This window comes from Miscanthus floridulus, chromosome 9 (assembly GCF_019320115.1).
Source record: "Miscanthus floridulus cultivar M001 chromosome 9, ASM1932011v1, whole genome shotgun sequence".
Taxonomy (NCBI): domain Eukaryota; kingdom Viridiplantae; phylum Streptophyta; class Magnoliopsida; order Poales; family Poaceae; genus Miscanthus; species Miscanthus floridulus.
In genome coordinates this window covers 133,974,022-134,001,205 of record NC_089588.1, presented here as the reverse complement: position 1 = coordinate 134,001,205, position 27,184 = coordinate 133,974,022, and the positions used below count along the sequence as shown (strand labels likewise).

At 52.9% G+C, this 27,184-nt stretch overlaps 1 protein-coding gene and 1 long non-coding RNA gene across 4 annotated transcripts; one reads left to right on the top strand and one right to left on the bottom strand.

The window, feature by feature from the left end:
- Nucleotides 1-26,546, top strand: LOC136484298 (uncharacterized). 3 transcript variants are annotated; one of them, XR_010765862.1, is made up of 5 exons: nt 1-550; nt 4,484-4,618; nt 4,717-4,867; nt 26,133-26,260; nt 26,416-26,546. It is a non-coding gene; the product is annotated as an uncharacterized lncRNA (long non-coding RNA). The 3 variants fall into 3 exon arrangements; XR_010765861.1 differs by having other exon boundaries at nt 4,717-4,863; nt 26,133-26,277; nt 26,416-26,544; XR_010765860.1 differs by having other exon boundaries at nt 26,133-26,277; nt 26,416-26,544.
- LOC136484297 (tropinone reductase homolog At1g07440-like) lies at nt 4,495-26,807 on the bottom strand. The gene is made up of 4 exons (XM_066481542.1): nt 26,421-26,807; nt 26,116-26,341; nt 5,620-5,726; nt 4,495-4,847 (listed from the first exon to the last, which is right to left on the bottom strand). Exons 1-4 carry the CDS (start codon nt 26,706-26,708, stop codon nt 4,683-4,685), a joined length of 786 nt encoding a protein of 261 aa, XP_066337639.1. The 5' UTR covers nt 26,709-26,807; the 3' UTR covers nt 4,495-4,682.
- Nucleotides 26,808-27,184: the final 377 nt, after the last annotated feature.

Genomic DNA, 27,184 nt, shown 5'->3' with positions numbered 1-27,184 from the left:
CCGCGCAGCCGCTCGTGCGTCCCCAAACGCGCCGTAGCCGAGTCTTCACTCGCCGGCCCCGATCCCGCTTGCGCGTACGCCGCGCTCCTTCTACCCGATCCCGATCCGCGCCGCTCGCTCTCCACTATGTGCGAGACAGACGCCGAGCGCGCCCTGTCTCCAGCGCCCACCTGCGCCGTTCGCCAACCCGTGGGCCGGCACGGTGCCGCTGTGGCCGCATCCGTATGGTCCCAGTGGTGCATCTGGGGCGCCGCTCGTCTTCCTTCCACGCCGCCGGCCGCCTTCACCGCCATGCCCCAGCACCAGCAGTACCCGACGCAGCCGTACCCGTACGCACCGTACTACTACCCTGCGCCATCGATGCCCAGCATCGGCTCGTCAAGGCTCGGCGCCCCGCCAGGTTTTGGCTACGGGGCGTCATACCCGCGGCTCCGGTTTTGGCCGCGCCCCCATCCTCCTGGACACCGATGCAAGAGGGGTCTTGGGACTAGTCATCGCTCGCCAACAACTTCAACACCATGTCGTTCACGCCGCCACCCTCGACTGAGTGGTATGCAGACTCCGGTGTTTTCCTTGGTCATGTCCAATGTTTTTCTAAACGGTAAACGGTGTTTACGCGGTCGCTCTTCGTTTAACGTTTAGGCTGTTTACATGGTGTTTAAACGAAGTTAAATGGTCTAAACAGTTTTGTACTTTTAAAAAAAATACATATAATTATATATGTGCATGTAAAAAATCAAATATTCTAGCATTTATACATATTTATCCGAGTAAAAATTAATTATTTTGGTATGTATATATATTTATGCATGTGAAAAGAACCAAATATAGATATTTATGCATGTAACATATCAAGTGTACATATTTATAAATATAATAAACTTAAGTATACAAATTTATCCATACAAAACTGAACTAGATTTATCTAGTGTTCGCCTAAACGGCTGTTTAAACAGTTGTTTAGCCCGTTTAATGCCGTTTTTCCCGTTTTTTGACCGTTTAAACGGTCAACCGTTTAATTTCCGTTTACCCCCTAAACAAAACAGTTACCGTTTACTGGCCGTTTAAACAACCGTTTAGACGAACACCGGTCATATCAGTCACGAGGCTCTATCCAAGCTCATTAGTCCCAATGCTATTTCAAGTAATAAGCGCCACAATGATCATATTTGTCATGCATGCCAATTAGGCCGCCATGTGCGTCTTCCTTTTAGCATGTCAAACTCTGATGCGTTGCATTCTTTTGATTTAATACATTGTGATCTTTGGACATCTCCAGTTATTAGTGTGTTAGGCTATAAATATTACCTCATCATTCTCGATGATTGCACTCACTACACCTGGACTTTTTCTCTTCGCCTCAAATCCGACACCTTCGGCGTTCTATCTAATTTTTTCTCATATGTGCGCACACATTTCGGCTCCCCTATCAAGGCAGTTCAGTGCGACAACGGTCGCGAGTTCGATCACTCCTCGGCCCAAACATTCTTCCTTATCCATGGTGTAGTTTTTTTTATATCGTGCCCGTACACCACTCAGCAGAATGGTCGCGCCGAGCGTGCTCTTCGCACACTTAATAATATTGTGCGCTCCGTTCTGTTTCAGGCTAGTCTTCCTCCGGTCTATTGGGCCAATCCTCTTCACACTGCCACCTATCTTCTCAATCGTCACCCCACAAAGACCCTCGACCGCCTCACTCTGTTCTTTGCCCTTCATGGCATCCAGCCTTCTTACGCTCACCTTCGAGTGTTTGGCTGTTCCTGCTACACAAACCTATCATCCACAGCTCCACATAAACTCTCACCTCGCTCCTCCCTGTGTGTTTTCCTTGGCTATTCCACTGATCACAAAGGGTACCAGTGTCTCGATCTTCATTCCAATCGGATCATCGTCTCGCGACACGTTGTGTTCGATAAGGCGCTCTTCCTTCCACTTTGCCCATTGGGCCAAGTGCTGTGCATGCAGGTACTTGTCTTCCTGGTGGTATGGACGCTGCCCCTCGTGCTATGCGCGCACCCGCTACCTCGGCACGGCTGCACGCCCCCTCGGCCGAGCCTCCGGCTGGGCCAGGCGCTAGCTTGCCCTCCTTAGGCGCTGGGCCATCTATTGCCTCAGCATAGTTGCACACCTCCCCGTCTAGGCCTTCGGCTGGGCCAGGCACTGGCTCCCCCTCCTCCGACATAGGGTCGTCCAGGTCACCGCCGCCGCCCGCTGGCTCATCACCGACGCCACCTTCCGTGCCTAGTGCCACTGCCCCTGTGGACTCCTCGTCCCAGGCTATTGCCAGCGGCGCCGGGCACACAACTGGCCGGACTTCCTCCACGACGTCGTAGGCCATTGTCCCAGTGATGAATGAGCACGACATGTGCACCTATGTCAAAGCTGGTTTCTGCCAGCCAGTGGACCGCCTCAACCTCAACACGGCGGTCCTCTCCCCGGTGCCGCCATCCGTTCGCACCGCCCTCTCCGATCCGGCCTGGCGTGCCGCCATGCAGGCCTAGTTCGATGCACTACAAGCTAATAATACCTGGACCTTGGTACCTCGACCGTCCGGTGTTAATGTTGTTATAGGGAAATGGATCTTCCGTCACAAGTTCCTGTGTGATGGCTCTCTTGACTGCTAGAAAGCTCGATGGGTTGTTCGTGGTTTTCCTTAGCGTCCAGGAATTGATTACGATGAGACTTTCAGCCATGTCGTCAAGCCTGCTACTATTCGGGTGGTACTCACTTTGGCACTGTCTTGCTCTTGGTCTATTCATCAGCTTGATGTGAAGAATGAATTTCTACATGGGACCTTGACCGAGACAGTATACTGTGTTAAGCCAACCAGAATTGTTGATTCTTCCAGACCCAACTATGTCTGCCGATTGAACAAGTCTCTCTATGTATTGAAGCAGGCCCCTCAGGCCTGGTACAGTCGCTTCGCTTCTCACATCACCTCCCTCGGTTTTGTTGAAGCTAAGTGTGACACCACCCTATTTATTTTCTGTTGCGGCGCTGATATGGCTTTCTTGCTCCTATATGTTGATGACATTGTTCTCACGGTTTCGTCTACGAGTTTTCTCCAGCAAATTATTTCAGCTCTTCACAGGGAGTTCTCTATGACAGACATGGGGCCTCTTCATCATTTCTTGGGTGCCACAGTTGAGCGCCAAGATGACAATTTGTTCCTCTCCCAGCGACAGTATATGCTGGATATTCTAGACCGTGCAGGTGTGCGTGACTGCAAGCCTTGCAGCACCCCAGTGGATACTCACTCCAAGCTCTCCGCTGATGGGCCCTCGGTGACCGACCCCACCCATTATCGCAGTATAGCTGGAGCTCTTCAGTACCTCACCTTCACCTGCCCAGATAATGCATATGCCATTTCAGCAGGTCTGTCTTCACATGCATGACCTCACCTGTACCGGACCGCACCGGCTGATCTTATTGTCTACACGGATGCTGATTGAGTAGGCTGTCCTGACACCCGCAAATCCACAACGGGTTATGCGGTGTTTCTCGGGGACAATCCCATTTCTTGGTCGTCCAAGCGTCAGCCTACAGTGTCCCGGTCCAGTGCGGAAGCTGAATATCACACCGTTGCGAATGGAGTCGCTGCGTAATTCATTCTCTCAGATATGGGAGACAGAGGGAGGGAGACTGACGAGAGCACGTGTCGGACGAGGCGTGGCCGAAATAGTGTGTGTGCAGGAGCGATTTTGGCGGCAGCGATGTTAGTGACGGAGGCGTACGCAATACTCCCCTATGTGTGCAGGCGCGGGGTTTCGTCGCACGGGGCGCACGAGGGCTGGAGAAACTATCATGGTTTTCTGTATTGGGAGTGCCCTAACACCCGATACTCCCCTACGTGGGCGAGCGCGGGACTTTGTTGCATGGAGCGCGCAGAGGGGAAGGGAAAACTATCATGGTTTCTGTATTGGGTGCCCTAACAAGCTATTTGCCATGATTTATCGATTTTATAGCCAAAAAATGAAATCAATGTCGATGGATGGTGCAACGTGTAGACAAGATTTGCTTTAGGAAAAAGAATTTGACCGTCCAGGTAATAAATAAAAACAATGAATTTATAGCCCTGTGTGGGCTATGGTATTCGGGACCGATCCAAAACTTGGTGCACCACCACGTCCACATGACAAACAAAAGCAATGTCTTCTTCAGTTGGACTGTGCCGTAATGTAAGCCGCACAGCGTCACGGCCCACGTGGTAAGCAGAAGCCCAACGCTCGTCTACGGCCCAAAAACCACCGAAAGAGACGGCCCAGAATTACTTTTTAGAATCTTAGAATCTACTACTATATTTCGTAATTTATATTTACGTCGCTTCAAGTTCCGGATCATTGTTTTTCATCTTTTCTGGCTTGCTGTCTCATGAGATATTGATGCAAGCGTTCAGGTGAAAGATCTTTAATTTGGAGCTGCTGAACGAATGCCTAAAAAAATTACAGTACAACCGTCAACCTGACACGATCATGTTTTTCAGCCCAACCCAAAACAAACGGCACAGAGAGTAATTATTGACCCGACGGTGACGGGGCCGAGTTCCAAGCTCCCAGCAGATAAACTGTCCACGGTGAATTATTGGCGCCTGACGATGACGGCCGAGCAAAACAAACCCGTCTGTATCAGTTCCGGACCACATTTTTCATATTATTCTTCAGTAGCTGGCTGTCGTCCATCCATCAGGCGCTAATGGTGCGGCCTCCATCGATGCAGATGACCTGCCCGGTGAGGTAGGACGCCGCCGGCAAGCAGAGGAACGACACCAGGGACGCCACCTCCGCCGGCTCACCAAGCCGCCGCATCGGGACGCGTGACAACTCTTGCTGCACCAGCGCTACCGGTAGCTGCATGTACACATATGTTAGTATGTACTTCTTACCATTCTAAAGTAATCACTCCCTCCACAAAAGAATGCAATTACAGAATCCGTGTTGGTCAAACTAACTCAAGTTTGATCAAGTTTATATGAAATAGTATTAGCTTGAATGTTAGTACTTTTTTATATAAACCCTAAACCCTAATGGTGGTTATTTTATATCATGAATGTTAGTACTTTTTTATATAATTTTAGTCAAAGTTTAAACGGTGATTGACTTCTTGAAAAGCGAGAATTGAATTCATTTGTGATGAGTAATCACATTTCTGTGGGAGCCACTGACTAAAGAAATCCACCGCACGGCTACTCCTACCACACACCACACCAAGATTCCCTGAACTGGTGATGGATATGACTGATAATAGATATAGATACTTGCATCTTTTAGCTTCCTGCTTAGTCTATCCTCAAAGTCCAGTGTTGCATCCTTTTCGGCAACATTATGTTTGATACATTTGATCGGTTAGATCACAAGAAAATATATACTTACTCTCTTTGTCTGGAAACAATGTTATTCTAGATTTGGACTAAGTCAAACGTTGTTAAATTTGAATGTTCATAGAAAATAGTATCATCATTTGTACCCCTAAAGAATTGAAATTATATTTCATTATCTATCTAATAATACTTATTAATCATCATAAATATTAATACTTTTTTATATATAATTGTTAAAGTTGAGATGGATTGACTCCTAAAATAAAACAAGAATGACAATCCTTTTAGGACCCATGGAGTACCTCTTTAGCCATGTCTGTCACGATCACACCCGGTGCAACGCAGTTCACACGGATCTTATCACGGGCCCACTCAACAGCTAGGCTCCTCGTTAGCTGGTTCACTCCTCCTGCATGCATAAACATAATCATGAATGCAAGGGCAACCCCAAGATATATAAATATATGCATATGTGTACACTAGAGTGAGAATAACACTGAATTTGAAAATTTTATTCTAAAATGACAAGGTTTAGATGTGCCATTATTATTGTGTATGATGAGTAATTGTTATGCACATTCAGTCCTTGTAGTTAAGTTGTTATTGCTTATGACTGACCAGAGGCGAGTTCGTGGCATTGCAACATGTCTCTTGGATTGTGACGTGCAAGTGTTAAGCATGTCATGGCGGTCCATGCCGATGGGGAAGGTCAAGCGAGGGATTCAGGCCAATGCACCATAGGCAGTGAAGGATGTACATAGAACCTTAGACCAAGGGACTCAAGGTAGAAGGATAGACCGTGGATAGCAGGCACGTGGGCATGACAACAAGAACAAGTGGGTGCACGAAAGAGATGAACACACCGTGGACTGAAGACAAGGAAGTGACCAGACCAAGTCAAGGCGGGAGTGTGAGTACTTGGCGATCAGACGGTCTAACAACAAGCGGGATACTCGTGGACATCGGGGAGGTTGCATAGAGGCAACACGACTCTAGTTGTTTTGTGGTTTTGGCCTCAAAACTACTGCCTCAAGACACCCGATTTCAACCTCAAAACTGGGGTGGAGAATCAGAGGACGTGTGGCATCATCACAGATCTTGCATCGACACAAAACGAAGTTGTGAAGGCGTCAGGTCCATCGGATGGATGAAGAAATATCTAGAGCATTTTGCACGACAGTGGTATATATCTAGTATTTGGTTCGAGGGGTATTCTAGTCTTTTACAATGGACCAATATGTATGGATGTGTCTGGTTAGGAGAGACAGCTCTTGAGATCCTAAATCATTTTTCTTACCTAGCCAAGAGCACAAGTAGAATGCAGAAATTAAAGATGAGTAAAGAGAGTGGGTACCTCTTGCTCTATTTTCCGTACATTTTAGTGGGAGCATGAAGGGTGGTGACTAGCAACAACATTGCACCTAGATTTGAGCTTTTAATCCATGGCATCATTTCTATGATTTGGAGCAAAATCCATTCCCTTCCCATTTATTCTTAACTTTTCCTTTTTCTAGGTTTTTGAGCCTATTTTTGTGATATTCTGTTCTTCATGTTTGGTTGCGATTTGCATAGGATTTTTGGGGGAATACAATGCTATAACATGGGTGAGTAATTATAGGGTGTTCTCCACTAAATCCTCATATGAGCTCCAGAAAATTTTGAGTTTTCTAAAATTCCTCCTTTTTCTTATGTTTTTTCTAAAGTCCATGAGATTGATGAACAAAGTTAATCCTTTTAGCAAGATCTCTTGGGAACATCATCTCTACATGTTAGGGAAGGTGTGTGCCAAAGTTTCACAATTTTTGGAGCCTATTTGATCAAGTTTTGTATTTTATTTTCTTCAGTTTGTTGGAAGGTTGATTTCTGAACAGTCCGTAACTTCTGGACCAATTTCCAGACCTATCTTTTGGACATGAAAAACTTGCGAACATTTGTTTGGAACTTCTAGACTTTTTGTGAAACTTGTGGACTTTAACACTTAAGTGTTGTTTTTCACTTATTCTTACTTTCGCGTTATCTTTAGGCCTTCCTAGCATTGTTATAAGGTTATATAGTCACATTGTGGCTATGAGGTAATGTATTTGCTAGAAAGGAGATGTTCTGAGTAAATTTTGAGATATATTTCCAAATGTTTTTTGAGGTAAACACCGGGGAAGCTGAGAGGCTCCACCTCAATATATTTTCCACATATTCTGGCAAGCCAGTAATGGAGTGTGCAAGGCACCTATTACAGGGACGAGCCTTGAAGATTACAGAAGTACATGATATAGAGGAAGAGAGAAGGAATACAACGCCAACAAAACAAAACAAACAACAAACAACATGGTTCAGCTACAGGTTCAGCCTACATCCGAAGCTAGTGCGAGTACGACGTTCCCGGCCTATGCCACAACTAAAGACAGACTCTAAAGATCTCTAATTCATAAGCAGCTGTAAGCGAGTTGGGTTCGACAGACGACAATCAGGAAGTTGTAAGGTATTCAGTCGGTACAAACTGGTGACAACCGAGAGTTGCATCTCCTGTGAGGGCATCTGAGTTCCAACCGACGCCGACCAACGCCATTTGGGGGAGGAAGCCTCAAAGGGGGAGGAGCGCCAGGAGGAGAATGAGGAGATCCAGAGAAGAGATCAAGGTCCCCGCAGCCTAGCATATGACGAGGCAAAGTACACAGATGAACTAAAGGACGATAGAGCAAGCCGTTGATGGCGAGCACCTGACAATAAGTAGTGTGCGCAAAGGCCAAGGGGTAGGAGGGTAGTCAGACCAATAACAAGATGGTCAAGGAAAGCAACCAAGGAGAGCACAGGGACATGTCGTGAGCCGACGGGAGCATGTGTGGAGCAACCAGGAAGAGCACAAGGACATTGTCGGTGTTTCAAACAAACACCAACTAGTAAATTTATAATTGTTGCGCGTTAAGCTCGGATGGTGTACTAAAGGACACAAGGTTTATACTGGTTCGAGCAGAATGTCCCTACGTCCAGTTTGCTGCTGCTTGTGTTATTAGTACCGAAAAAAGGTTCGTAGTAGGGGGTACAAACGGTCGAGAGAGAGACAGGTCCCAAGTCTCTAATGGAAAGGTTGAAAGGACGCCAAGAGCTCGGTTGCTGCTTGATTGTGTGTTGTGTATGGAATTGATCCGTCCCTTTAGTGGGGCGTCCTGCCCTCCCTTTTATAGACCAAGGGGGGAGCAGGGGTTACAGATGGGAGAAAGAGGGAAAACCCAAAGGTAGAGAAGGTCTTTCGAGGGCGCCGGGTCTTCCTTTTCCCTTGAGCCTGCCTTGCTGACATGGTAGACCACGCCAGGGATAGCATGTTTTGTTGATCCTGATAGGGCCGGGCTCTGGCTTCGTTTCAGCAAGTGGTCATGTCCCATCCTCCCCCAGCGGACGGTGCGGTGTGTCAAGGCGTCGAGCCATGACTCTGCTGGGAGTAGACGGAGAAATGACTATACGCCTGTTACCGTAGATGATGTGATTTCTTCCTTGACTGTAGCAGTTGTCGTATGCCTGTGTTAGTATCCACGCTCGAGGGCTGATGGCGGTGCCTACAACACTGTAGGACAAAAGTCGGCGCCTACAACACTGTTAGGGCTCTGTCAGGTCGGAAAGGGCTTAAAGCGCCCGTCCCGTCGTATCCTGACGGTACCTTCCTGCAGGCGTGTAGGGCATGGTTCTCGGTACTGCGGTTGACCTGAGTGTCCTATCTTACCTTCTGCTCATCATCATGAAGGAGCAGGGTGCAGTCATCGGGCGAGGCGGAGCCTGCCCTCAGCCGTCGGGCGAGGCGAAGCCAGCCCTCGGACATCAGGCAAGGCGGAGCCTACCCTCAGTCGTCGGGTGAGGCAGAGCCCGCTTTTAGACATCGAGCGAGGTGGAGCCAGCCCTCAGCAGTCGGGTGAGGTGGAGCCTGCCCTCGGTCATCGTTCGGGGCGGAGCCAGCCCTCAACCGTTTGACGAGGCAGAGTCTAGCCCTCGGGGGTTGGGCGAGGCAGAACCAATCTTCCATCGTTCGGGCAAGAAGCGTAGTAGCGGTCTTGTCTGACTAGGAGCGTCAACGTTCGATGGTTATTAGTTCCACCTCATTAGGTACCCCGATATTAGCTCCCCGATAGTAGCCCCTGAGCCCCCGGGCGATTTGGATAGAATCGCCCGGGGGGTGATTTGACTGCCAGAGGCTGCGCGCGAGCGCACCCGACGGGTGTAGCCCCTGAGCCCCTGAGTGATTCGGGTAGAATCGCTCGGGGGTGTATTTCGATTCGCTAGAGGGTGCACGCGAGCGCACCCGTCGGGTGTAGCCCCCGAGCCCGGGTGATTCGGATAGAATCGCCCGGAGGGTAATTCGATTCGCTAGAGGGTGCGCGCGAGCGTACCCATCGGGTGTAGCCCTAGAGCCCCCAGGTGATTCGGATAGAATCGCCCGGGGGGTAATTCGGACCCTTCGTGGGTATGGCTGTTAGATCTGGTGTTTTTGACAACTGGATAGTTCAAAGGGAGCCCTGGTATCCTGTTCGCATGGATTCATCTAGGGTTAGCCCGGTTGAGATGTGTTTGCGGATTGAGACTCCTTTGAGGTTCTTGTGCCTGAGTTCTGGCCGCCTATGGGCCCATCCCTCGTTGGGACGGTCGTCAGGACTGTTGGGCCAGCCCTTGAACTCCTGGGCCTGGGCGGGCCAGAGGAAAGCTTTTTGACCCATATTCCCTCTATGGGAAAAGAGTCCTAGTCTGCTCGGGAAGGCGAAACGTCCGACGCAATTTTGGTGGGAAAGCATAGGGATCCGTGACATGACATGGTGGTGTATCATGGCAGGCTCAGAGTCCTAGGTGGGCGGTTGCTCTTCTCGCATCCATTGCCCCTATAAAACCAAGGGGTTTGCCCCTAGGGTTCCGTACTTCACCTCCTCGCCTTTGCACCTGCAACCTCCCCCGCCAATCGCCTAAGCCTCCCGCACCTGCATCGCAGCCATCGTCAAGCTCGCGTTCGCAACGCCACCGCCGTCAAGCTCGCATCCACTCCCCTTCCAATCGTTCAATGGAGCCGTGGTGCAGATCTGACATCACCCCTCAGCGTCTGGAGGGCCTCGTTCGCCGTGGCCTCCTTCGCCCGCTGATCACCATCGAGGAGTGGCGGCTGCCTAGTTTTGAGGACGAGCCATCGCCGCCTGAGGGGTATGTCATGTCTGTCGCCCACTTTCACGAGCGGGGATTTTCCATACCTACCCACAAGTTCCTCCATGGGTTGTTGGATTACTACAAGGTGGAGTTGCAACACCTTACACCCAATGGGGTCTAGCACATTGCGCCATTTGTTGCCTTGTGCGAGGGGTTCCTAGGGATTAGTCCCCACTTCAACCTATGGTGGTATCTCTTTGCCGTCAACCTTTTGAAGAAGTGGGTCGGGAAGCAAGATCTGAGCGTGCTAATGGGATGTGTCGGCATTCATCTGCGCAACAAACGGGTGAACGAATACTCGTCGATGGGTCTGTCGACCTCCAACAAGGGGTGGCATTCGCAATGGTTTTACATCAAGGACGACGTTGTCGCCCCCTTGCTAGCATTCTCTGAGCGCATCATCAAAGAGGTCCTGGGGTCATGGAAGTGGGGTATCTCGGACAAAGATAAGAAGAGGATCAAGGACAATCTCACTGTCCTCCAAATTCTAAAGGAGAGGGGCGTGAAGGGATCGGGGATCATCGACGCCTACCATACGTGGAGGGTGGCACCACTAATGAGCCGCGCGCTTCCCCTGTACCTAATGGGGCCCAGAGCATCGCTCGAAGGGACGGCGCTTGTCGATGAAGCGCTCCCCCCTTTGAAGTGGCGCAGCACATCAAGGAGGCAATGGAGCCTTCGAAGGATAGCGCCGACGTTGTCCTTGATTTCGTGTATCCGGTGCCGGGGCATCCCCCAATGCGGCCGGAACTAGGGTTCATCGATTTCATAAGTTCTCTTTCCCCGTGCCTCCTTTTTACTCGAATTCCTGGCCCCTTGATGCTGACCTCGAGATCGCAATACTAGCCAAACAGACTCATCTTTGGTGATAGCCCAGCTCCGCTACCAAAGGACTGGATCATGGCGACGGCTAATCGCACTGCGACTGAGTGGGATAGGAGGACGAGGGAGCTCAAGAGAAAGAAGATGCTATGGAAGCAGCAAGCATGGGAGCGAGGAGAGGAGACAGGTAGTGACAATGACGATGAGGAGGGGTTTGACAATGTGGAGTGGGATGTCCTGGAGGGTTAGGATACGCTGACAGGTACCGCTTCATCCATGTAGGGACCCTTCCCGTTCCATGCGGAGGGAAGTGAGTCCGTGAGGCCGACAGAGATGTCCCAAACCATCGGCCTGTCCATAGGACTAGTGGGAGCTAGCGGATCTGCCACCATGCCGGTGATGCCGGTGGAGGGGGTGCCTCTACTGCCGTGCCCCACGAGCTGATCGGGGCGGGCGGATCTGCCGCCACGCTGGTGGTGCTGGTGGAGGGGGGCGGCTCCCCTGCCGTGCCCCATGAGCTGAGAGGGGCGGGCGGATCTACCGCCGCGCCCGAGGTGCCGACAGAGAGGGGTGGCTCCACCACCATGCTCTCGGAGACAAGGGAGACGAGCCCCCTTGCCCGGGAGCAGGGGGCAGGCTCGAAACAGTCCCGCCTAGATGAGTTGGAGCAGGAATGTGGGGGTTCATCCCCAAAATGTTCCTACCGCCCAACAACGCCAGCGTAAGTCTCCGATTCCTCTGTTCTTCCTGTTTTTCTGCCTTTCTATTTTTCAATGTGACCTATGCCTTTTAACTTTTGCAGAATCTTGCGATGGGGCCGTTCTTTGGTGCTGGCGCCCAAGAAGAGTGTTGCTCTTCAGTTGGAATAGGTGCTATCGCCCGACGTCGCTCCTGTTTTGGGCAGGAGTGGAGCCAATGTTGTGGTCTTGTCGGCCGGTCAGGCGCCGCCAGCGATGGCGCCCGTGCCCTCGGTGGGTCAAGCAGGCGTCGGGGCTAAAGAAGCGCCCTCGAGGGTCGCCGAGTAGATGACGGTGGAGGTGACTCCGCCGCCTACGTTGGGGCGAACGGAGTTGCCGCCCGCTCTTTGTGGCGTCCTCTGTGGTGGGCGCGGTGCCACAAGCCGAGGCCCCGGCATCGCAAGCGGAGGTGGCCACGACCGTGACAAGCTAGGCACGGCCGGACGCAGCCACGGTCGTGTCCGAGGGAGCAGCGCAATCCATGCCACCGGCGGCCCAGGCGGCGGCGCCCGAGGGAGGTCGGATGGAGGGGAACATGGCCAAAGGGTCCCCGGGTGTTGTGGCGGTGGTGGAGAGGATCAGCGGGGGGTCACCCACGTGGGGTGAGCCGCCACTCCAGTGGATGGCTCCTCAGGACCCAACGTCGACTCTCTTCTCGCTCGACGATGCTACCAAGAGCATAGAGCGGGAGAGTCTCGATGTCGGGTTCTCAGCTATGATGGATGCCTTGAGCCAAGCCAGGGGCATCCTGCGTGACATCATCATTCCCACTGGCTGGGTATCCGCTTGGTCTTTCCTCTCGCTTTCTTCTTTCTTCACGTATTCTTGTATTTTCGTATTTTTGATACTGGTCTTCTTTTTAGTCCCTCATTGCTCGTAGCTAGGAGAAGTCCCAGTTCCTCCACGGGCAGAAGGTGGATTGGGACCGCCTCACCGAGGAGGCCTGGCTGCGCGGAGTTGTGAGCGCCCAGCTCACTACCGCCCAACAGCAGGAAGCCGAGGTGCGTCGGGACGCAGAGGAGATCCATGGGATGTTCCAAGATGTGTTGGCGAGGGTGCAGCAGGACGAGGAGGTGGCCGCCAGGGTCCCAAAGGAGCAAGACGAGCTGCTCTAGAAGGACATCGAGGCTAGGTAGCGGGCCGTCAAGCTCCTAGAAGAGCTGGAGAGGGAGCGAAACCTCAAGCTAGAAGCCGAGGACAAGTTCACGGCCCTGTAGCAGAGGGCGAATCAGAATGCCGAAGTGATCACCCGGCTATGTAGGGAGCGAGACGGCCTGTGAGGAGCACGCCCAGGCCATCCGAGAGCGTGACAAGGCGCGTCAGGGGGTCAGCTCCTTCTGGGCAGATGTTGGAGTCGTGGTGGCCCAAAGGCTAGAGGCCGAGAGCGTCTCTGCCAGGCTGGGCACGGAGCTCGCTGAGGTGCGGGGGATTCTTCAAGCTGAGAGTGATGAGCACGATCTCCTACGCGCTGCTGTCGGGGTTGTTTTTGATGACCTAGGGGTGGCATGGCCAGAGGAAATCGGCTCACTTGTGGCCCATGCCGTAGATATCACGGCGTGGGTGCACCAGCTTGAAGAGGATTCCTTTCACACCAGGATCACCCAAGCCTTTGCTATTACCCGCTCTCATTATGATCTGGAAGTTAACTTGGAGGCAATGAGCCTTGGCTTCGCGCCTGGCTACGAAAACTCTAAGCTGGATGAGATTGAGAAGGTGGTGACTCCCATTGCGCAGAACTTGGCAAATAGGCTAAAAGACATAGTTCTCCCTCCGAGGAAGTAGTTAGTTGAATAAGTTTGATAAACATTTATTCGTAATATGTGGACAAGTGTTGGTACTTTTGTGTCTGCAGACAGATTTGTAATTTCATTTCGAAATCTTATTTCGTTCATTTGAGCTTACTTTCTTCCCTTTTGTAATTGAGAAAAAAAGCTTATGCGATCCGACCCTTCCGTTGGTTAAGACCATAGGGCCCGAGGTGTATAAGGGGGAAATTTTGATTATGCTAGTGAGCAAAGTTACCATAGCTGTCGGGGCGTGGGTTTTTACAGTCTTACCAGGCATGGTCGTTTATCTGCTCCCACAAACCTTGCTGCTAACCTTAACACGAGGAAGCAGTCTGATGCAATGACTGTTTCAAAAAAAGGAGGTATTTATACCTTTATCAGCCCCCGAGTGAGATCTAACCCCTTGCGGTCGCTGGGGCAGGATGTTACTAGAGACCGAAGCGAGGGTGGCAAACTTACTCTTGTATTCGCACGTACCCCTTACTTAGGATTTTGGCAATTGTTCCATGACCGTGCGTTTGGTCTCATTGCTGGGCTGGCCTTCCCTGAGCCCCCACGCGTGGCGGTGATTTGGTCAAGGGTTGGCTCATCTTGTGATTGTCGCCCTGTCCATGGTTTCTGCAACTGGAGGGGTTGAGGCGACATCACTTACCTCGAAGGCTCAAGTGACGTGCTTGATGAGCTCGCTATGGGGGATATTCGGACAGAATGCGATCTCGTTGCTTTGCGACAGAGTCGACAAAGCCCCCGGGTGGTGTTCCATTGCTCTTTGACCTGCCTTCCAATAGATTCCCCCTCAATGGGGATTCTATGGGCTCGGCTAGAGGCTGGATTGAACTAGAAGGTTGAGATGACCCTATCCGCCTCAATGCGGGTTGGGCAAAGGCTGCTAAGGCTCATCTGCTTTTTCTCCCCTAACTCTTGTTTGACACGAGGCGGCCTTGGACCCTCCGTGGGCTAGCCTTCGAACCTCGGTCTCTCGATCTCGGATCGAGCGGCTCCACAACCCCTTGGGGTCTGATAGGGGTTGGCCGTGTTTCGCACATCACCCCATCCTCGGGTTCCACAACCAGAGGGGCTGAGTTGACGACACTTACCTCAACGGCTCGAGTGTCGTGCTCAATGAGCTCACTAACGGGTATGTTTTCATGTGGAATCCAGGTACTTCATTAGCTGACGGGGCGGTAGAGCCCTCATGTGGCATTTCACTACTTCTTAACCCGCCTCTTGGTAGATGCCTGAGCCGTTCAATAGGCTCAGGTGGCCCATTGGCCTCTCCTTGATAGAGATTTTGTGGGTTTGGCTCGAGGTTAGAATCAAACAAGAAAGGTCGAGATGTCCCTGTCCGCTTCTGAGTGGGGTCGGGCAAGGCCGCTGGGGCTCCTCTTAGTTTTTCTCCCTTGGCTCTATTTGACGTGAGGTGGCCTCAAGCCCTTTCTGGGCTAGCCTTTGAACCTTGGTCAGTCATATCGAATGAGGCGAGTGCCGTTTCCTGGCGCGACACGAAGCGTTGAGATGCGACGATCGCATATGCATCGTTTGGATGTATGGGTTTAATTGAAACGAAAGTGGGGGTCGGTAATGTTACCTTGGTGGTATGAGCGACGGGAAGCTCTTACCGGATGTTCGTGTGGTGTTTGAGTCCAACGTTCGCAATGGGGCCGGTGTAACCTGCACAAGCATCGCAATTTTTCGTTTCCATATCTCGGTGGCGATTCAAGTCGTTCGATTGACTTTAAGCAACCTAACAGCTTCTCCTTGAAGGAGATTCTACAGGCGGACCCCTTCGAACCCTTCTTGAGAAGGCGGATGCTAAAGCTTGGGGTACGGGGAACTTTGAATTCGATTCTGCTGGTGAACAAAAACATCATAGCCGCTGGGGCATAGGGTCTAGTGGTTCGTCCAATTTTACTCAAAGTTTTACACCCGCACACCGTGCCTCCGGTTTTTAAATGAAAGGAGGGGTCAGGCAATGAGGATGTCTAAATAAGTAGACACTCTCAACAGCCCTGAGCGATGTCTGTGCCCCTACCGTTGCTAGGGTCAGAAGCTCGGTAATGAAATTAACACGCAAAGTAAATAAACAGAGATGCTTATCTTTTAGCGGTCGTTCGTTCATCATTTTACCTGTGCCTTCAAATCAACCCAGGAGGACCGATGGGCTCCCCTTGATGGGGTTCTATTGTCGGGTCTTTCCAGGTCCTGCCTGGGGAAGCGAAGAGTCACCTGCATGCGGGTGCGCCCTGATTCTCATGCCCGGCGCGCGGTAGTGGTGGGCCATGCCCAGGCAATGTCTTGTTTGACCAGGCGACTTCTCATCGACCAAAGCATGTCCCATCGGTCCAAGCGCATCCCCTTGGATTCCCATCAGCATTGATTTCCCATCTACATTGAATAGGGCAAGAGAGAGAGTTTTTCATCCCAACCTTTCGCCTTTCCTCAACCGCTGCGCCTCTTCCTTAAATATGGAGGGGGAGAGGAGTTCTTATCCCATTCCTTTGCCTGTTGCTGAGCCGCTACCTCTCCTCCTTTCTCCTTCTTGCTAAGCACGTTCGTATGTCACAATGATTCCTAAGTGAGAGAGGGTAATGCGAGGGAGAGGAGAACTCACAGATCCCTTCGTGAATTCAGAGTGCGATGTCGAGCTTGAGGTCATCCAATGTAGATGAGATGGTGCTGGCTGCCTTTGTCGAGAAGGGGCTGCTGCTGCCAAAGGAGGAGGCGCACTAGAGGGTGTCGAGCGTCGTCGGCTTTGTCGTTGTCCATGAGGCCTTTGTCGGGATGGAGCCATGCGGGAAGCTCTTCCGGTGAATCTTCTCCGAGCAAGTCTTGTCGGTGGGGAAGCCACCCGGGACTACGTCGATGGGGGGTTTCATCCTTGCGGCTGCTCAGATCGGCCAGTTCATGAAGCTTGATGAGATGTCGAAGACATCCATCAGCCATGGCGGCCTTTCTTCGGCGGGAAGCGCCCCCCGTCCAGGTGCCATTGTCAGGGTTATGGCTGATCATGATGGCATAGTTCCTAGATGCCCTAGCGAAGGTGCCACGGTCACCGACGTGGTGCTCGACATTGCAGACAATGATGCCCTCGAGGATCCCATAGAGCTGTAGGACGTCGCTGATGAAGAGCGTGGCGCAAAGACCATAGTAGTAGTCATAGTGGAACTAGTCAGAAATTGTAATCGAATAAGTTGTGGGGGAGCCCCCGAGTGAACAGTCTTTTATATTTATGAATACATCAGACCTTTTTGTGATGAAATCACTTTGTAAGCGATGAATTTGTGTGAAAAATGAACAAGTTTTCAACTTTCATTACGACAAACAATTTTTCAGCTCTTCTCCCTCTTTTTGTAAAAGAGGTTTGGTGCCTTCCAACCCTTCTCATAGTTAAGGTCGCAAAAAACTCGGAGTGCGGGCGAGCCAATTCTGATTACGCTAGTGAACAATGAGGTTGTAGCCGCTGGGGAGTGGGTTTCCCACAGTCCTACCAATTATACTTAGATTTTGTTCCTGAAATCCTAGCCCTTAGGACTTGCCATGAGAAAAGAGGGAAAACACAGAGAATGTTTGCAAAGATAACGCAGAGAGTGTTTGCAAGATAAACGTACTTATATCAGCCCCGAGTGAGGTTCGACCCCTCGCACTTTGCAGGGGTCGGATGTCACTAAAGATCGGGGATTTTTTATGACAAAAACTGACAAGAGAAGGTATGCATTTATTTAAGGGTAAAAACGACGTAGCTGCTCAATGTTCCAGGCATTGGTGAAGACCTCGCCGTTGATGGTTTTTAACTTGTAGGCGCATGGCCACAGTACTTCTGCGGTGGCGTACGGCCCCTCCTAGGGTGGGGAGAGCTTGTGGCGGTTGTTGTTGCCCTACACAAGGCGGAGAACCAGGTCCTCGATGTTGAAAGCTCGGTCCCACACCCGTCGGCTATGGTACCGATGCAGCGCCTGCTGGTACTTGGCTGAGCGGAGGAGGGCAACGTCGCGGGCTTCGTCTAGCTGGTCCATGGCATCTTGGTGGGATGCCTCGGCTCCCTGTTCGTCGTATGCTCTGATTCTTGGTGCTCTATAGTCGAGGTCGATTGGGAGGATGGCCTCAGAACCGTAGACCATGAAGAAAGGCGTGTAGCCGGTGGCTCGGCTGGGAGTTATTCTCATGCCCTAGAGCACCATAGGGAGCTCGGTGACCCAGTGTGCGCCAAACTTGTTCAACCGGTTGAAGATCCTAGGCTTGAGGCCCTGTAGGAGCATGACGTTTGCACACTCGACCTACCTGTTTGTTCGGGTGTGCGTGACGGCGGCCCAATTGACCCGGATGTGTTGTTCATCGCAGAATCAAAGGAATTTCTTGCCGGTGAACTGTGTGCCATTGTCCATGATGATGGAGTTTGGTACTCCAAAATAATGGATGATGTCGAGGAAGAACAGCACGGCTTGCTCGGACTTGATCAAGGAGATTGCCCGAGCTTCGATCCATTTTGTAAACTTGTTTATGGTGACAAGCAAGTGGGTGTAATCCCCGGGCACCTTCTTGAGTGGCCCAACCAGATCAAGCCCCCAGACCATGAAGGGCCACGTGATGGGGATCATCTGGAGTGCCTAGGCCAGGAGGTGAGTTTGTCGAGCGTAGTACTGGCACCCTTCGCAGGTGCGTACGATCTGCTCGGTGTCGACTACTGAAGTGGGCTAGTAGAAGCCCTATCGGAATGCGTTCCCAACCAAGGTTCTAGGCGTGGTGTGGTGACCGCAGACTACTATGTGGATATCACTTAGCAGAAGCTTCCCCTGTTCGACGGGGATACAGAGCTATAGGATCTCGGTGTGGCTTCGCTTGTAGAGTTCGCCCTCTACAAGAACGAAGGACTTGGCGCGACGTGCGAGCCATTGAGGTGCCGTCTTGTCCATCGACAGAGTGTCATGGAGGAGGTAGTTGAAGTAGAGTGTTCTCCAGTCATCTAGAGGGTCGGGCTCTATTTCTAGATCCTCTTCAAGCTCCATGACCTCGAGGCCAGATAGAGTCATTGGTTGGTTAACCCTCGAGGCTAGATCAGACGAACCATCGTCTGCCCATTCTAACCCTTTGTAGCGTACTGAGGGATTATGTTGGTCATTGGCGAAGACACCCATTGGCACCGGCTCTCGACCGGACACCGCTTTTGCAAGTGTATCGGCTGCCTCGTTGAGGCGCCTTCGGATGTGATTGAGTTCAAGGCCATCAAATTTGTCCTCTAGCCGTTGGACTTCTTGGCAGTATGTAGCCATCTTGGTGTCGTGGCAGCTCGACTCCTTCATGACTTGGTTGACGACCAGCTGGGAGTCGCCCCGGATGTCGAGGCGTCGGATGCCCAACTCGATGGTAATTCGTAGCCCGTTGATGAGCACTTCATACAAAGCCACATTATTTGATGAGGGAAATGGAGCCAAACCATGTACCTCATGCGGACCTCGAGGGGTGATACGAAGACCAGCCCCATGCTGGCGCCCTTCTTCATCAGTGACCCGTCGAAGTACATCGTCTAGTACTCTTGATCGACGACCATCGGTGGTGTTTGGACCTTGGCCCATTCCATGATGAAGTCAGCCAACACCTGGGACTTGATCGCCGTTCGGGAGGCATACGTGATGCCTTGATCCATCAACTTAAGTGCCCACATTGTGGTTCTTCCTGTGGCGTCCTGGCTCTGGACGACCTCGCCGAGGGGGAACGACGTCATAACCGTCACAGTGTGTGATTTGAAGTAGTGGCGTAGCTTCCCCTTGGTGATGAGGACGGCGTACAGGAGCTTCTAGATTTGGGAGTAGCGGGTCTTGGAGTCGGATAGTACCTCGCTTATAAAGTACACAGGGTGCTACACCTTGAGGGCGTGCCCCTCTTCCTTCCGCTCTACTACCAGGGTGGCGCTGACCACTTGCATGGTGGCCGCTATGTATAGCAGGAGGGATTCTTCGTCGCTTGGAGGAACTAGGATCGGGGGCCTTGTCAAAAACAGTTTGACCATGTCAAGTGCCTTCTGGGCCTCGGACGTCCACTTGAAGCGGTCGGCTTTCTTCAAGAGTTGATAAAGGGGGAGACCTCGTTCACCGAGGTGCGAGATGAATCGACTAAGGGCGGTGGGGCACCCTGTGATTCGCTGAACCCCCTTTATGTTCTAGATCAGGCCCATCCTTGTGATGGCTGAAATCTTCTCTGGGTTGGCTTCAATGCCATGCTCGAAGACGATGAAGCCGAGCAGCATGCCACTCAGGACCCCAAAAACACACTTCTTGGGATTGAGTTTGATGCCATTCTCCTAGAGTTTCGCAAAGGTTTGCTCAAGATCGGCAATGAGGTGGTCAGCCCATTTGGACTTAACTACGATGTCATCAATGTAGGCCTCAACGGTCCGCCCGATGAGGTCCCCGAAGCATCTAAGCATATAGCGTTGGTATGTAGCCCAGCGTTCTTCAGTCCGAACGACATTGAAACATAGCAGAACGATCTGAAGGGGGTGATGAAAGAGGTCATGAGCTGGTCGAACTCTTTCATCGCGATTTGATGGTAGCCGGAGTACGCATCAAGGAAGTAGAGGGTTTCGCACCTCGAGGTAGAGTCGACTATTTGGTCTATGCACGGCAAAGGAAACGGATCCTTTGGGCATGCTTTGTTGAGACCCGTATAGTCAACACACATCCTCCATTTCCCGCTCTTCTTTCATAAAAGAATGGGATTAGCTAACCACTTTGGGTGGTATACTTCCTTGATGAATTCGGCAGCCGACAGTTTTGCTATCTCTTCACCGATGGCCCTGCACTTCTCGTCGAAGCGACGCAGGCATTGCTTCACCGGCATGGAGCCTAGATGGATTTTCAAGGTATGCTCGACGACCTCCCTCGGAATGCCTGGCATATCCGAGGGTTTCCACTCAAAGATGTCTTTGTTATCTCGGAGGAAGTCGATGAGCGCGCTTTCCTATTCGGAGGAAAGTGTGGTACCAATGTGTACCGTTTTACCCTTGGAGCTGTTGGGATCTATGAGGACCTCCTTGGAGCCCTCTATCGATTCGAACGACCTGGTCGACTTCTTTGTGTCGAGTGCTTCTTCGTCAACCTCCTCCCAGAGGGCGGTGAGTTCCCCAAAGGCGACGACTATTGTGGCGTGGCCACAACACTCGACCTCACACTCGTAGGCGCGTTGGAAGGAGGTGCTGACGGTGATGACCTCGTGGGGGCCTGACATCTTTAGCTTGAGGTATATATAGTTGGGGATGGCCATGAACTTTGCGTAGCATGGACGTCCCAGGATGGCATGGAAGGTTTCGGGGAACCCAACCACCTCGAAGGTGAGGGTCTCAGACCTATAATTGAACTAATCCCCAAAGGTAACGGGCAGATCGATCTGCCCGAGTGGCATGGCCTGCTTCCTGGGCACGATGCCATGAAAATGCGCTCGGGATGGGCGGAGGCGCATTCGGTCGACGCCCATCACGTCGAGCGTCTTGGCGTACATGATGTTAAGGCCGCTGCCCCCGTCCATCAGCATTTTGGTGAGTCACTTTGGGCCGATGATTGGATCGACCACAAGCGGATATCTCCCTAGGTGGGGGACGGTTTCCGGATGGTCAGTCCGATCGAAGGTTATGGCGGACTCCGACCACCAGAGGAAGGGAGGTGTGGCCGGTTGGGCCGTGTAGACTTCACGACGCGCGACCTTCTGACGGCGTTTGGAGTCATAGGCCACTGATCCTCTGAAGATCATAAGGCAGCCGTCCAGCATTGGACAGCCATCGTCCTTCTCCTCGACATCCTCCACAGTGGGGGGAGGGTCTTTCCCCTGCTCCCCCTTGTTGGAGCCTCTAGACAGGAACTGCCACATGAGGCTGCAGTCCTTGAGAAGATGCTTAACAGGAAAAGCATTGTTCAGGCATGGCCCCTTGAGTAATTTTTCAAAGTGGTTCGGAGTGCCCTCCATGGGCTTCTGACCACCCTTGCGGTCAACAGCGGCCACGAGCGAGTCCTCACGCCGTTGCTTGTTATTCTTCCTTTTGGCGGAATGATTGGAAGTGCCTTCACCGGCACCCTCGTCCCGCCTTGCCTTGCCCTCGAGGTGATCAAAGATCGCTCTGACCGCCTCTTCTCCTAAGGCATGGTTGGTGGTGATGTCCAGGAGTTCCTTGGTGGTTCACGGGCCCTTGCATCCCAGCTTATGAACCAAAGACTCATAGGTCGTCCTAGACAGGAAGGCTCCTATCACGTTGGCGTCGACGATATTAGGGAGCTCGTTGCACTATCAGGAGAAGCGTCGAATGTACCCATGGAGGGTCTCACCAGCCTTCTGATGGCTGCTCTTGAGGTCCCATGGGTTCCTAGGGCGCTTGTATGTGCCCTGGAGGTTTCCCACAAAGATCTCTTTCAAATCCGCCCAACTCTGGATTGCGTTGGATGGTAGGTGCTCCAACCACACTCATGCCGAATCAGCCAAGAACAGTGGAAGGTTGCAGATAATTAAGTCATCATTATCTACACCACCGGCTTGACAGGCAAGCCGATAGTCTTCAAGCCAAAGTCCACGGTTTGTCTCCCTAGAGTACTTAGGGATATTGGTAGGTGGTCGATACCTTGGCGAGAAAGCGGCGTTGAGGATGTGCTGGCTGAAGGCCTGAGGGCCTGGTAGATCGGGGCTCGGGCTCCGATCCTCGCCGTTGTCGTAGCGTCCGCCGCGATGAGGATGATAGCCGCGGCGGGCTCCTTCCCTTGGGTTGCTGTAGGTGCGTCTGCAGGCATCGAGGATGCTGCGTGCGTCGCGATTGTCCCGAGACATTGATGTATCGGGATCGTAGCATGCTGCCAGCCGCCTTGTGGTGGTTGGTGGACTGATGCGTCCCTGGCGGGGCGCACCGAGGGCGTACGCTGGCTGGTGTCGAGCTCGCGTCATCGAGACAACGAGCTCTCCGCCTACTGCGCCGCCGCACGCTCAAGTAACATGCGAATTTTATGGTGGGCCTGATGATCCTCGGGCATTGCGGCCTCTGGAAGGCCATGGAGCAAGGCCTTGCAGCGGCGATGTTCTGGCTTGCCCGAGCGAAGTGAGGAAGGGTTTCATCATCGGCGATGATCCTTCAATTCATGTCACGGGCCACAGCGCGTGCGCGCCCACCGTCTCCACGGCGTTCGATCTCCCGATCGACCTCCGTGTATTCCAGCACAAGCGCGAGTCCGGCTTCATGATCTCCTGCTTTCAGGCTCTTAGCTACTCCACCCCTACGCAAGGTGGGGTCACCGTCCCCCCTTCAATTCCATCACCGGGGTTGCCTGACGAGGTTGCCCCCTCTGTGGAAATGCTCTCGACGTGTCCCTCGGGGGTACCCGCCATGAAACATTCCCAGGAGGGGTGATGGCTCCCCCTACTAGAGTCAGAGTCAGAGTCCAACCCCGGCCCCTCCACGAGGAGGCCATGGAGAGATTCCGTGATGCTTTCGATCATCCCCACGAACTCGTTGTTCATAGGGGACGAGATCGTCCGCTGTGCCACAAGGTGGCTAACGATCGCCGCGGCGTTGCGGAGACCGAACGGAAGCGCCGTCGGGGCGCTCCGCGCGGAGTGTTTCGGGCAGAGGGTGAGGCGGCGCAGGTCCTCCCTGGACGGCTGGGGTCCAAGGGAGGCACCGGGCTGGCGCTCAAGCCTCTTGTAGTTGAAGCCGATGGTGGGGAGAGATTGGATGGCAGCATGGGCCAACATCAACTCTCCTCCCACCGTGACGATGAAGTCCAGGTCACTGAAACGCACGTGTGCGCTTGGGACCCAGCTGATTGCGTGGCTAGCCATCCGAGGCTTGATTTGGAACGCGCAAAGGATCCTACATGACGTGCCAACTGTCGGTGTTTCGAACAAATACCAACTAGTAAATTTATAATTGTTGCGCGTTAGGCACGGATGGTGTACTAAAGGACTCAAGGTTTATACTGGTTCGAGCAGAATGTCCCTACGTCCAGTTTGCTGCTGCTCATGTTATTAGTACAAAAAAGGTTCGTAGTAGGGGTACAAACGGTCGAGAGAGGGACATGTCCCAAGTCTCTGATGGAAAGGTCGTAAGGACGCCAAGAGCTCGGTTGCTGCTTAACTGTGTGTTGTTTGTGGAATTGATCTGTCCCTTTAGTGGGGCGTCCTGCCCTCCCTTTTATAGACCAAGGGGGAGCAGGGGTTACAAATGGGAGAAAGAGGAAAAAACCAAAGGTAGAGAAGGTCTTCGAGGGCACTGGGTCTTCCTTTTCCCTTGAGCCTGCCCTGCTGACATGGCGGACCAGGCCAGGGATTGCATGTTTCGTTGATCCTGATAGGGCCGGGCTCTGGCTTCATTTCAGCGAGTGGTCATGTCCCATCCTCCCCCGGCGGACGGTGCGGTGTGTTAAGGCGCCGAGTCATGACTCTACAGGGAGTAGACGGGGAAATGACTATACGTCTCTTACTGTAGACGATGTGATTTCATCCTTGGACTGTAGCGGTTGTCATATGCATGTGTTAGTATCCGCGCCCGAGGGCTGATGGCGGCGCCTACAACACTGTAGGACAAAAGTCGGCGCCTACAATATTGTTAGGGCTCTGTCAGGTCGAAAAGGGCTTAAAGCGCCCGTCCCGTCGTATCCTGACGGTACCTTCCTGTAGGCGCGCAGGGCATGATCCTCGGTACTGCGGTTGACCTGAGTGTCATGTCTTACCTCCTGCTCGTCATCATGAAGGAGCAGGGTGCAGTCGTCGGGCGAGGCGGAGCCCGCTCTCGGACGTCGGACGAGGCGGAGCCAGCCCTTAGCCGTCGGGTGAGGCGGAGCCTGCCCTCAGTCATCGGTCGGGGCGCAGCCAGCCCTCAGACGTCGGGCGAGGCGGAACCAATCTTCCATCGTGCAGGTAAGAAGCGTAGTAGCGTTCTTGTCTGACCGGGAGCGTCAACGTTCGATGGTTATTAGTTCCACCTCATTGGGTACCCCGGTATTAGGTCCCCGACAGACACGCCGTGCACGGACGAGAGCAGGTGTGCTTTGTATGGATGTCTTCAAGAAGGGAAGCGACGTTCACGGACACACAGGCTCATAAGGGTTTTCACCCCGAGACCTGTCCAACTGCTGCAGCAACCTCGAAAAGGCTTCCGCGATAGCAGAAAATAAAATCTTCAGCGACGCCTGTAGGAAGGGATACGACACCAATTGCGTCATCGTTGCTGGCCTAGAGTAACAGCCAGGCAGGGTTTTTACATAGATTCCATATGCCTACAGTAGTAGCTGAAGCATTGTAGACGTCTACCACGCTGCCAGTCAGCCACGAACCGGTCGCCACTCTCGCTGGCCACGGCTCGGCCAGCCAGAGCCCCGACCCGCCGTGCTAGAACTAGCCGCCGCAGGCTGGCCCCAACCAGCCACATCCCGGCCAGGGGCGTTGCTCGACCAAAAGAAGCCCCGCCGGGCCCTGCTCGTGTTCGCTGCCCCAGATGTGGGGGTCGCGCAACGAGCTGAGCGGGAGCAGTAGGGCAGCTGCAGCTGCCGCGTCTGCCGCACAGGGTGGAGGGGGTAGCGCCATGCCGCATCCGCCGCTCAGGGCTGCTGCAGAGCCCTGCAGGAGCAGGCCCGTGACGCAGCAGACGCTGCGACGACGAGCAGGGGCCCCACGGCAGGAACCGGCGGACGGCGCGCCTTGGGACACCCAGTGGCCAAGGTGTACCTGCACCCGAGCCCCTCCCTGGCCAGCAGCCGCAGCTTGCGCGCGGAGCTGCGGACCAGGACGTTGTACGACGCGCGCACGCACCGCCACCACCGTGGAGCCACAGCCGGCTGGGAGTCGCGTTGCCGGGCCGCACACCATAGATCCAGTGACCGAAAGCACGGATCTGGCCCATAGAAGCAGGGATCTGGCCGGAGAAAGAACAGGTCGATAAAATTTTGTAGTTGGAAAGAAGAGATGTGGTGGAGGAAGGAGAAGAAGCACGCGGGTGGCTGCTTTGTTGGGCGCCGCCTGCTGTCCGCCGCCGCTACAGCCATTGTTGCCGGGGAGTCGCAGCGGTTTGCGGCTGAGCTGGCTGGGAGAGGCGCTGTGCCGGCGGGGCAGGCGTCGCCCCTCGAGTCGCCGAGAGAGACGACGCGAGGGGGCTCCTTCCGACCTCTTGTAAGGGGAAACAACCGCATGGTGATATCCATTCATCCGGCCTCTAGTTTGTCCGGACTCTAGTACCCTATTCTATTTGGTCCTTTGATTTCTTTTCTGAAACGATTTGTCACATATATAACATTTTTTTAGAAAGAAAACTATTTACCTTTGGTGACGCTGTAGAGCACTTCCTGTTGGAAGCCCACGAAGCTCGCGATGGAGGAGATGTGGACGACACTTCCCCCGCCGGCGACGGAGGCGTTCCGGAGGAGCGGGTGCCCGAGCTGGCTGAGGTGGAAACACGACTCCAGGTTGGTCGCCATGATCCGTGAGTAGTCCTCCGCCGTGTACTCCGCCGTCGGCTTGAGCATCAGCAGCGCCGCATTGTTCACCTGTACGTACGTGCACAGATGGACTACGCCGTCAAGCTGACAGCTATTGATGAATGCTTTCGCTTCACCTTCAGCTTACCAGGATATCGAGCTTGCCGTCGAAGGTCGCCTTGACCGTGTCCATGAGCTTCTCCCGGTCGGTGCGCACGGCGACGTCGCAGACCGAGACGGTGACGCGGAGCCCCTTCTCGGCCCACCGCCTGCGGCACTCCTCCAGGTCCGCCGCGCTGCGGGCGCACGTGTGCACCCGTGCGCCGAACCCGGCCAGCTCCTCCACGATGGCGTGTCCGATCCCCTTGCTACCTCCAGTGACCAGCGCTGTGGCGCCGGCCAGGCTCCACCTCTCGCCGCCGGCCGCCGCTGCCATCCTCTGTTTTTGTGTATCTTGTGTGTTCAACTTCAACTTGTACTATAACGGTGCGATGCCAGTACCTTTTAATGAAATACGGGCCACCATGATGTTCTTGTTCGACAAAAAAAATTGTCCCACCATGTGCTTGTTCAGTTGTTCAAGAAAAAAAATGTTCCACCATGTTCTTGTTCTAGAAAGAAAATGCTGCGATGCCAGTGACAAATAGTATAATGCTGTTGAGTTGATTCCAATACACTACAGCTGTACTAACAATTTGAGCCTATTTTGTCATTGCAAATGACAAATAAGAGACCTGCCGCCTCAAATATTGCTTCTTTTCAGGCAACATTTAACAGACCGAATCTCAGTCATCATTTGTCAGGACTTTTCGGAGTAAGTTGTTTGGCTGGTTCACATCCGAACTCGATAAAAACACAACACAGATACCAGCCACCGATGGACACAACGTCGCCTGAACTCAACACAAAAAC

Bases quoted from the DNA above. Each gene is read 5' to 3' on its own strand.
- LOC136484297 (XM_066481542.1), bottom strand. From the start codon at position 26,708: ATGGCAGCGGCGGCCGGCGGCGAGAGGTGGAGCCTGGCCGGCGCCACA. The intron at 26,342-26,420 runs GTAAGCTGAAGG...ACGTACGTACAG, and splicing joins ACGGCAAGCTCGATATCCTG to GTGAACAATGCGGCGCTGCT. The intron at 5,727-26,115 runs GTAAATAGTTTT...TTATGCATGCAG, and splicing joins GCTCTACAGCGTCACCAAAG to GAGGAGTGAACCAGCTAACG.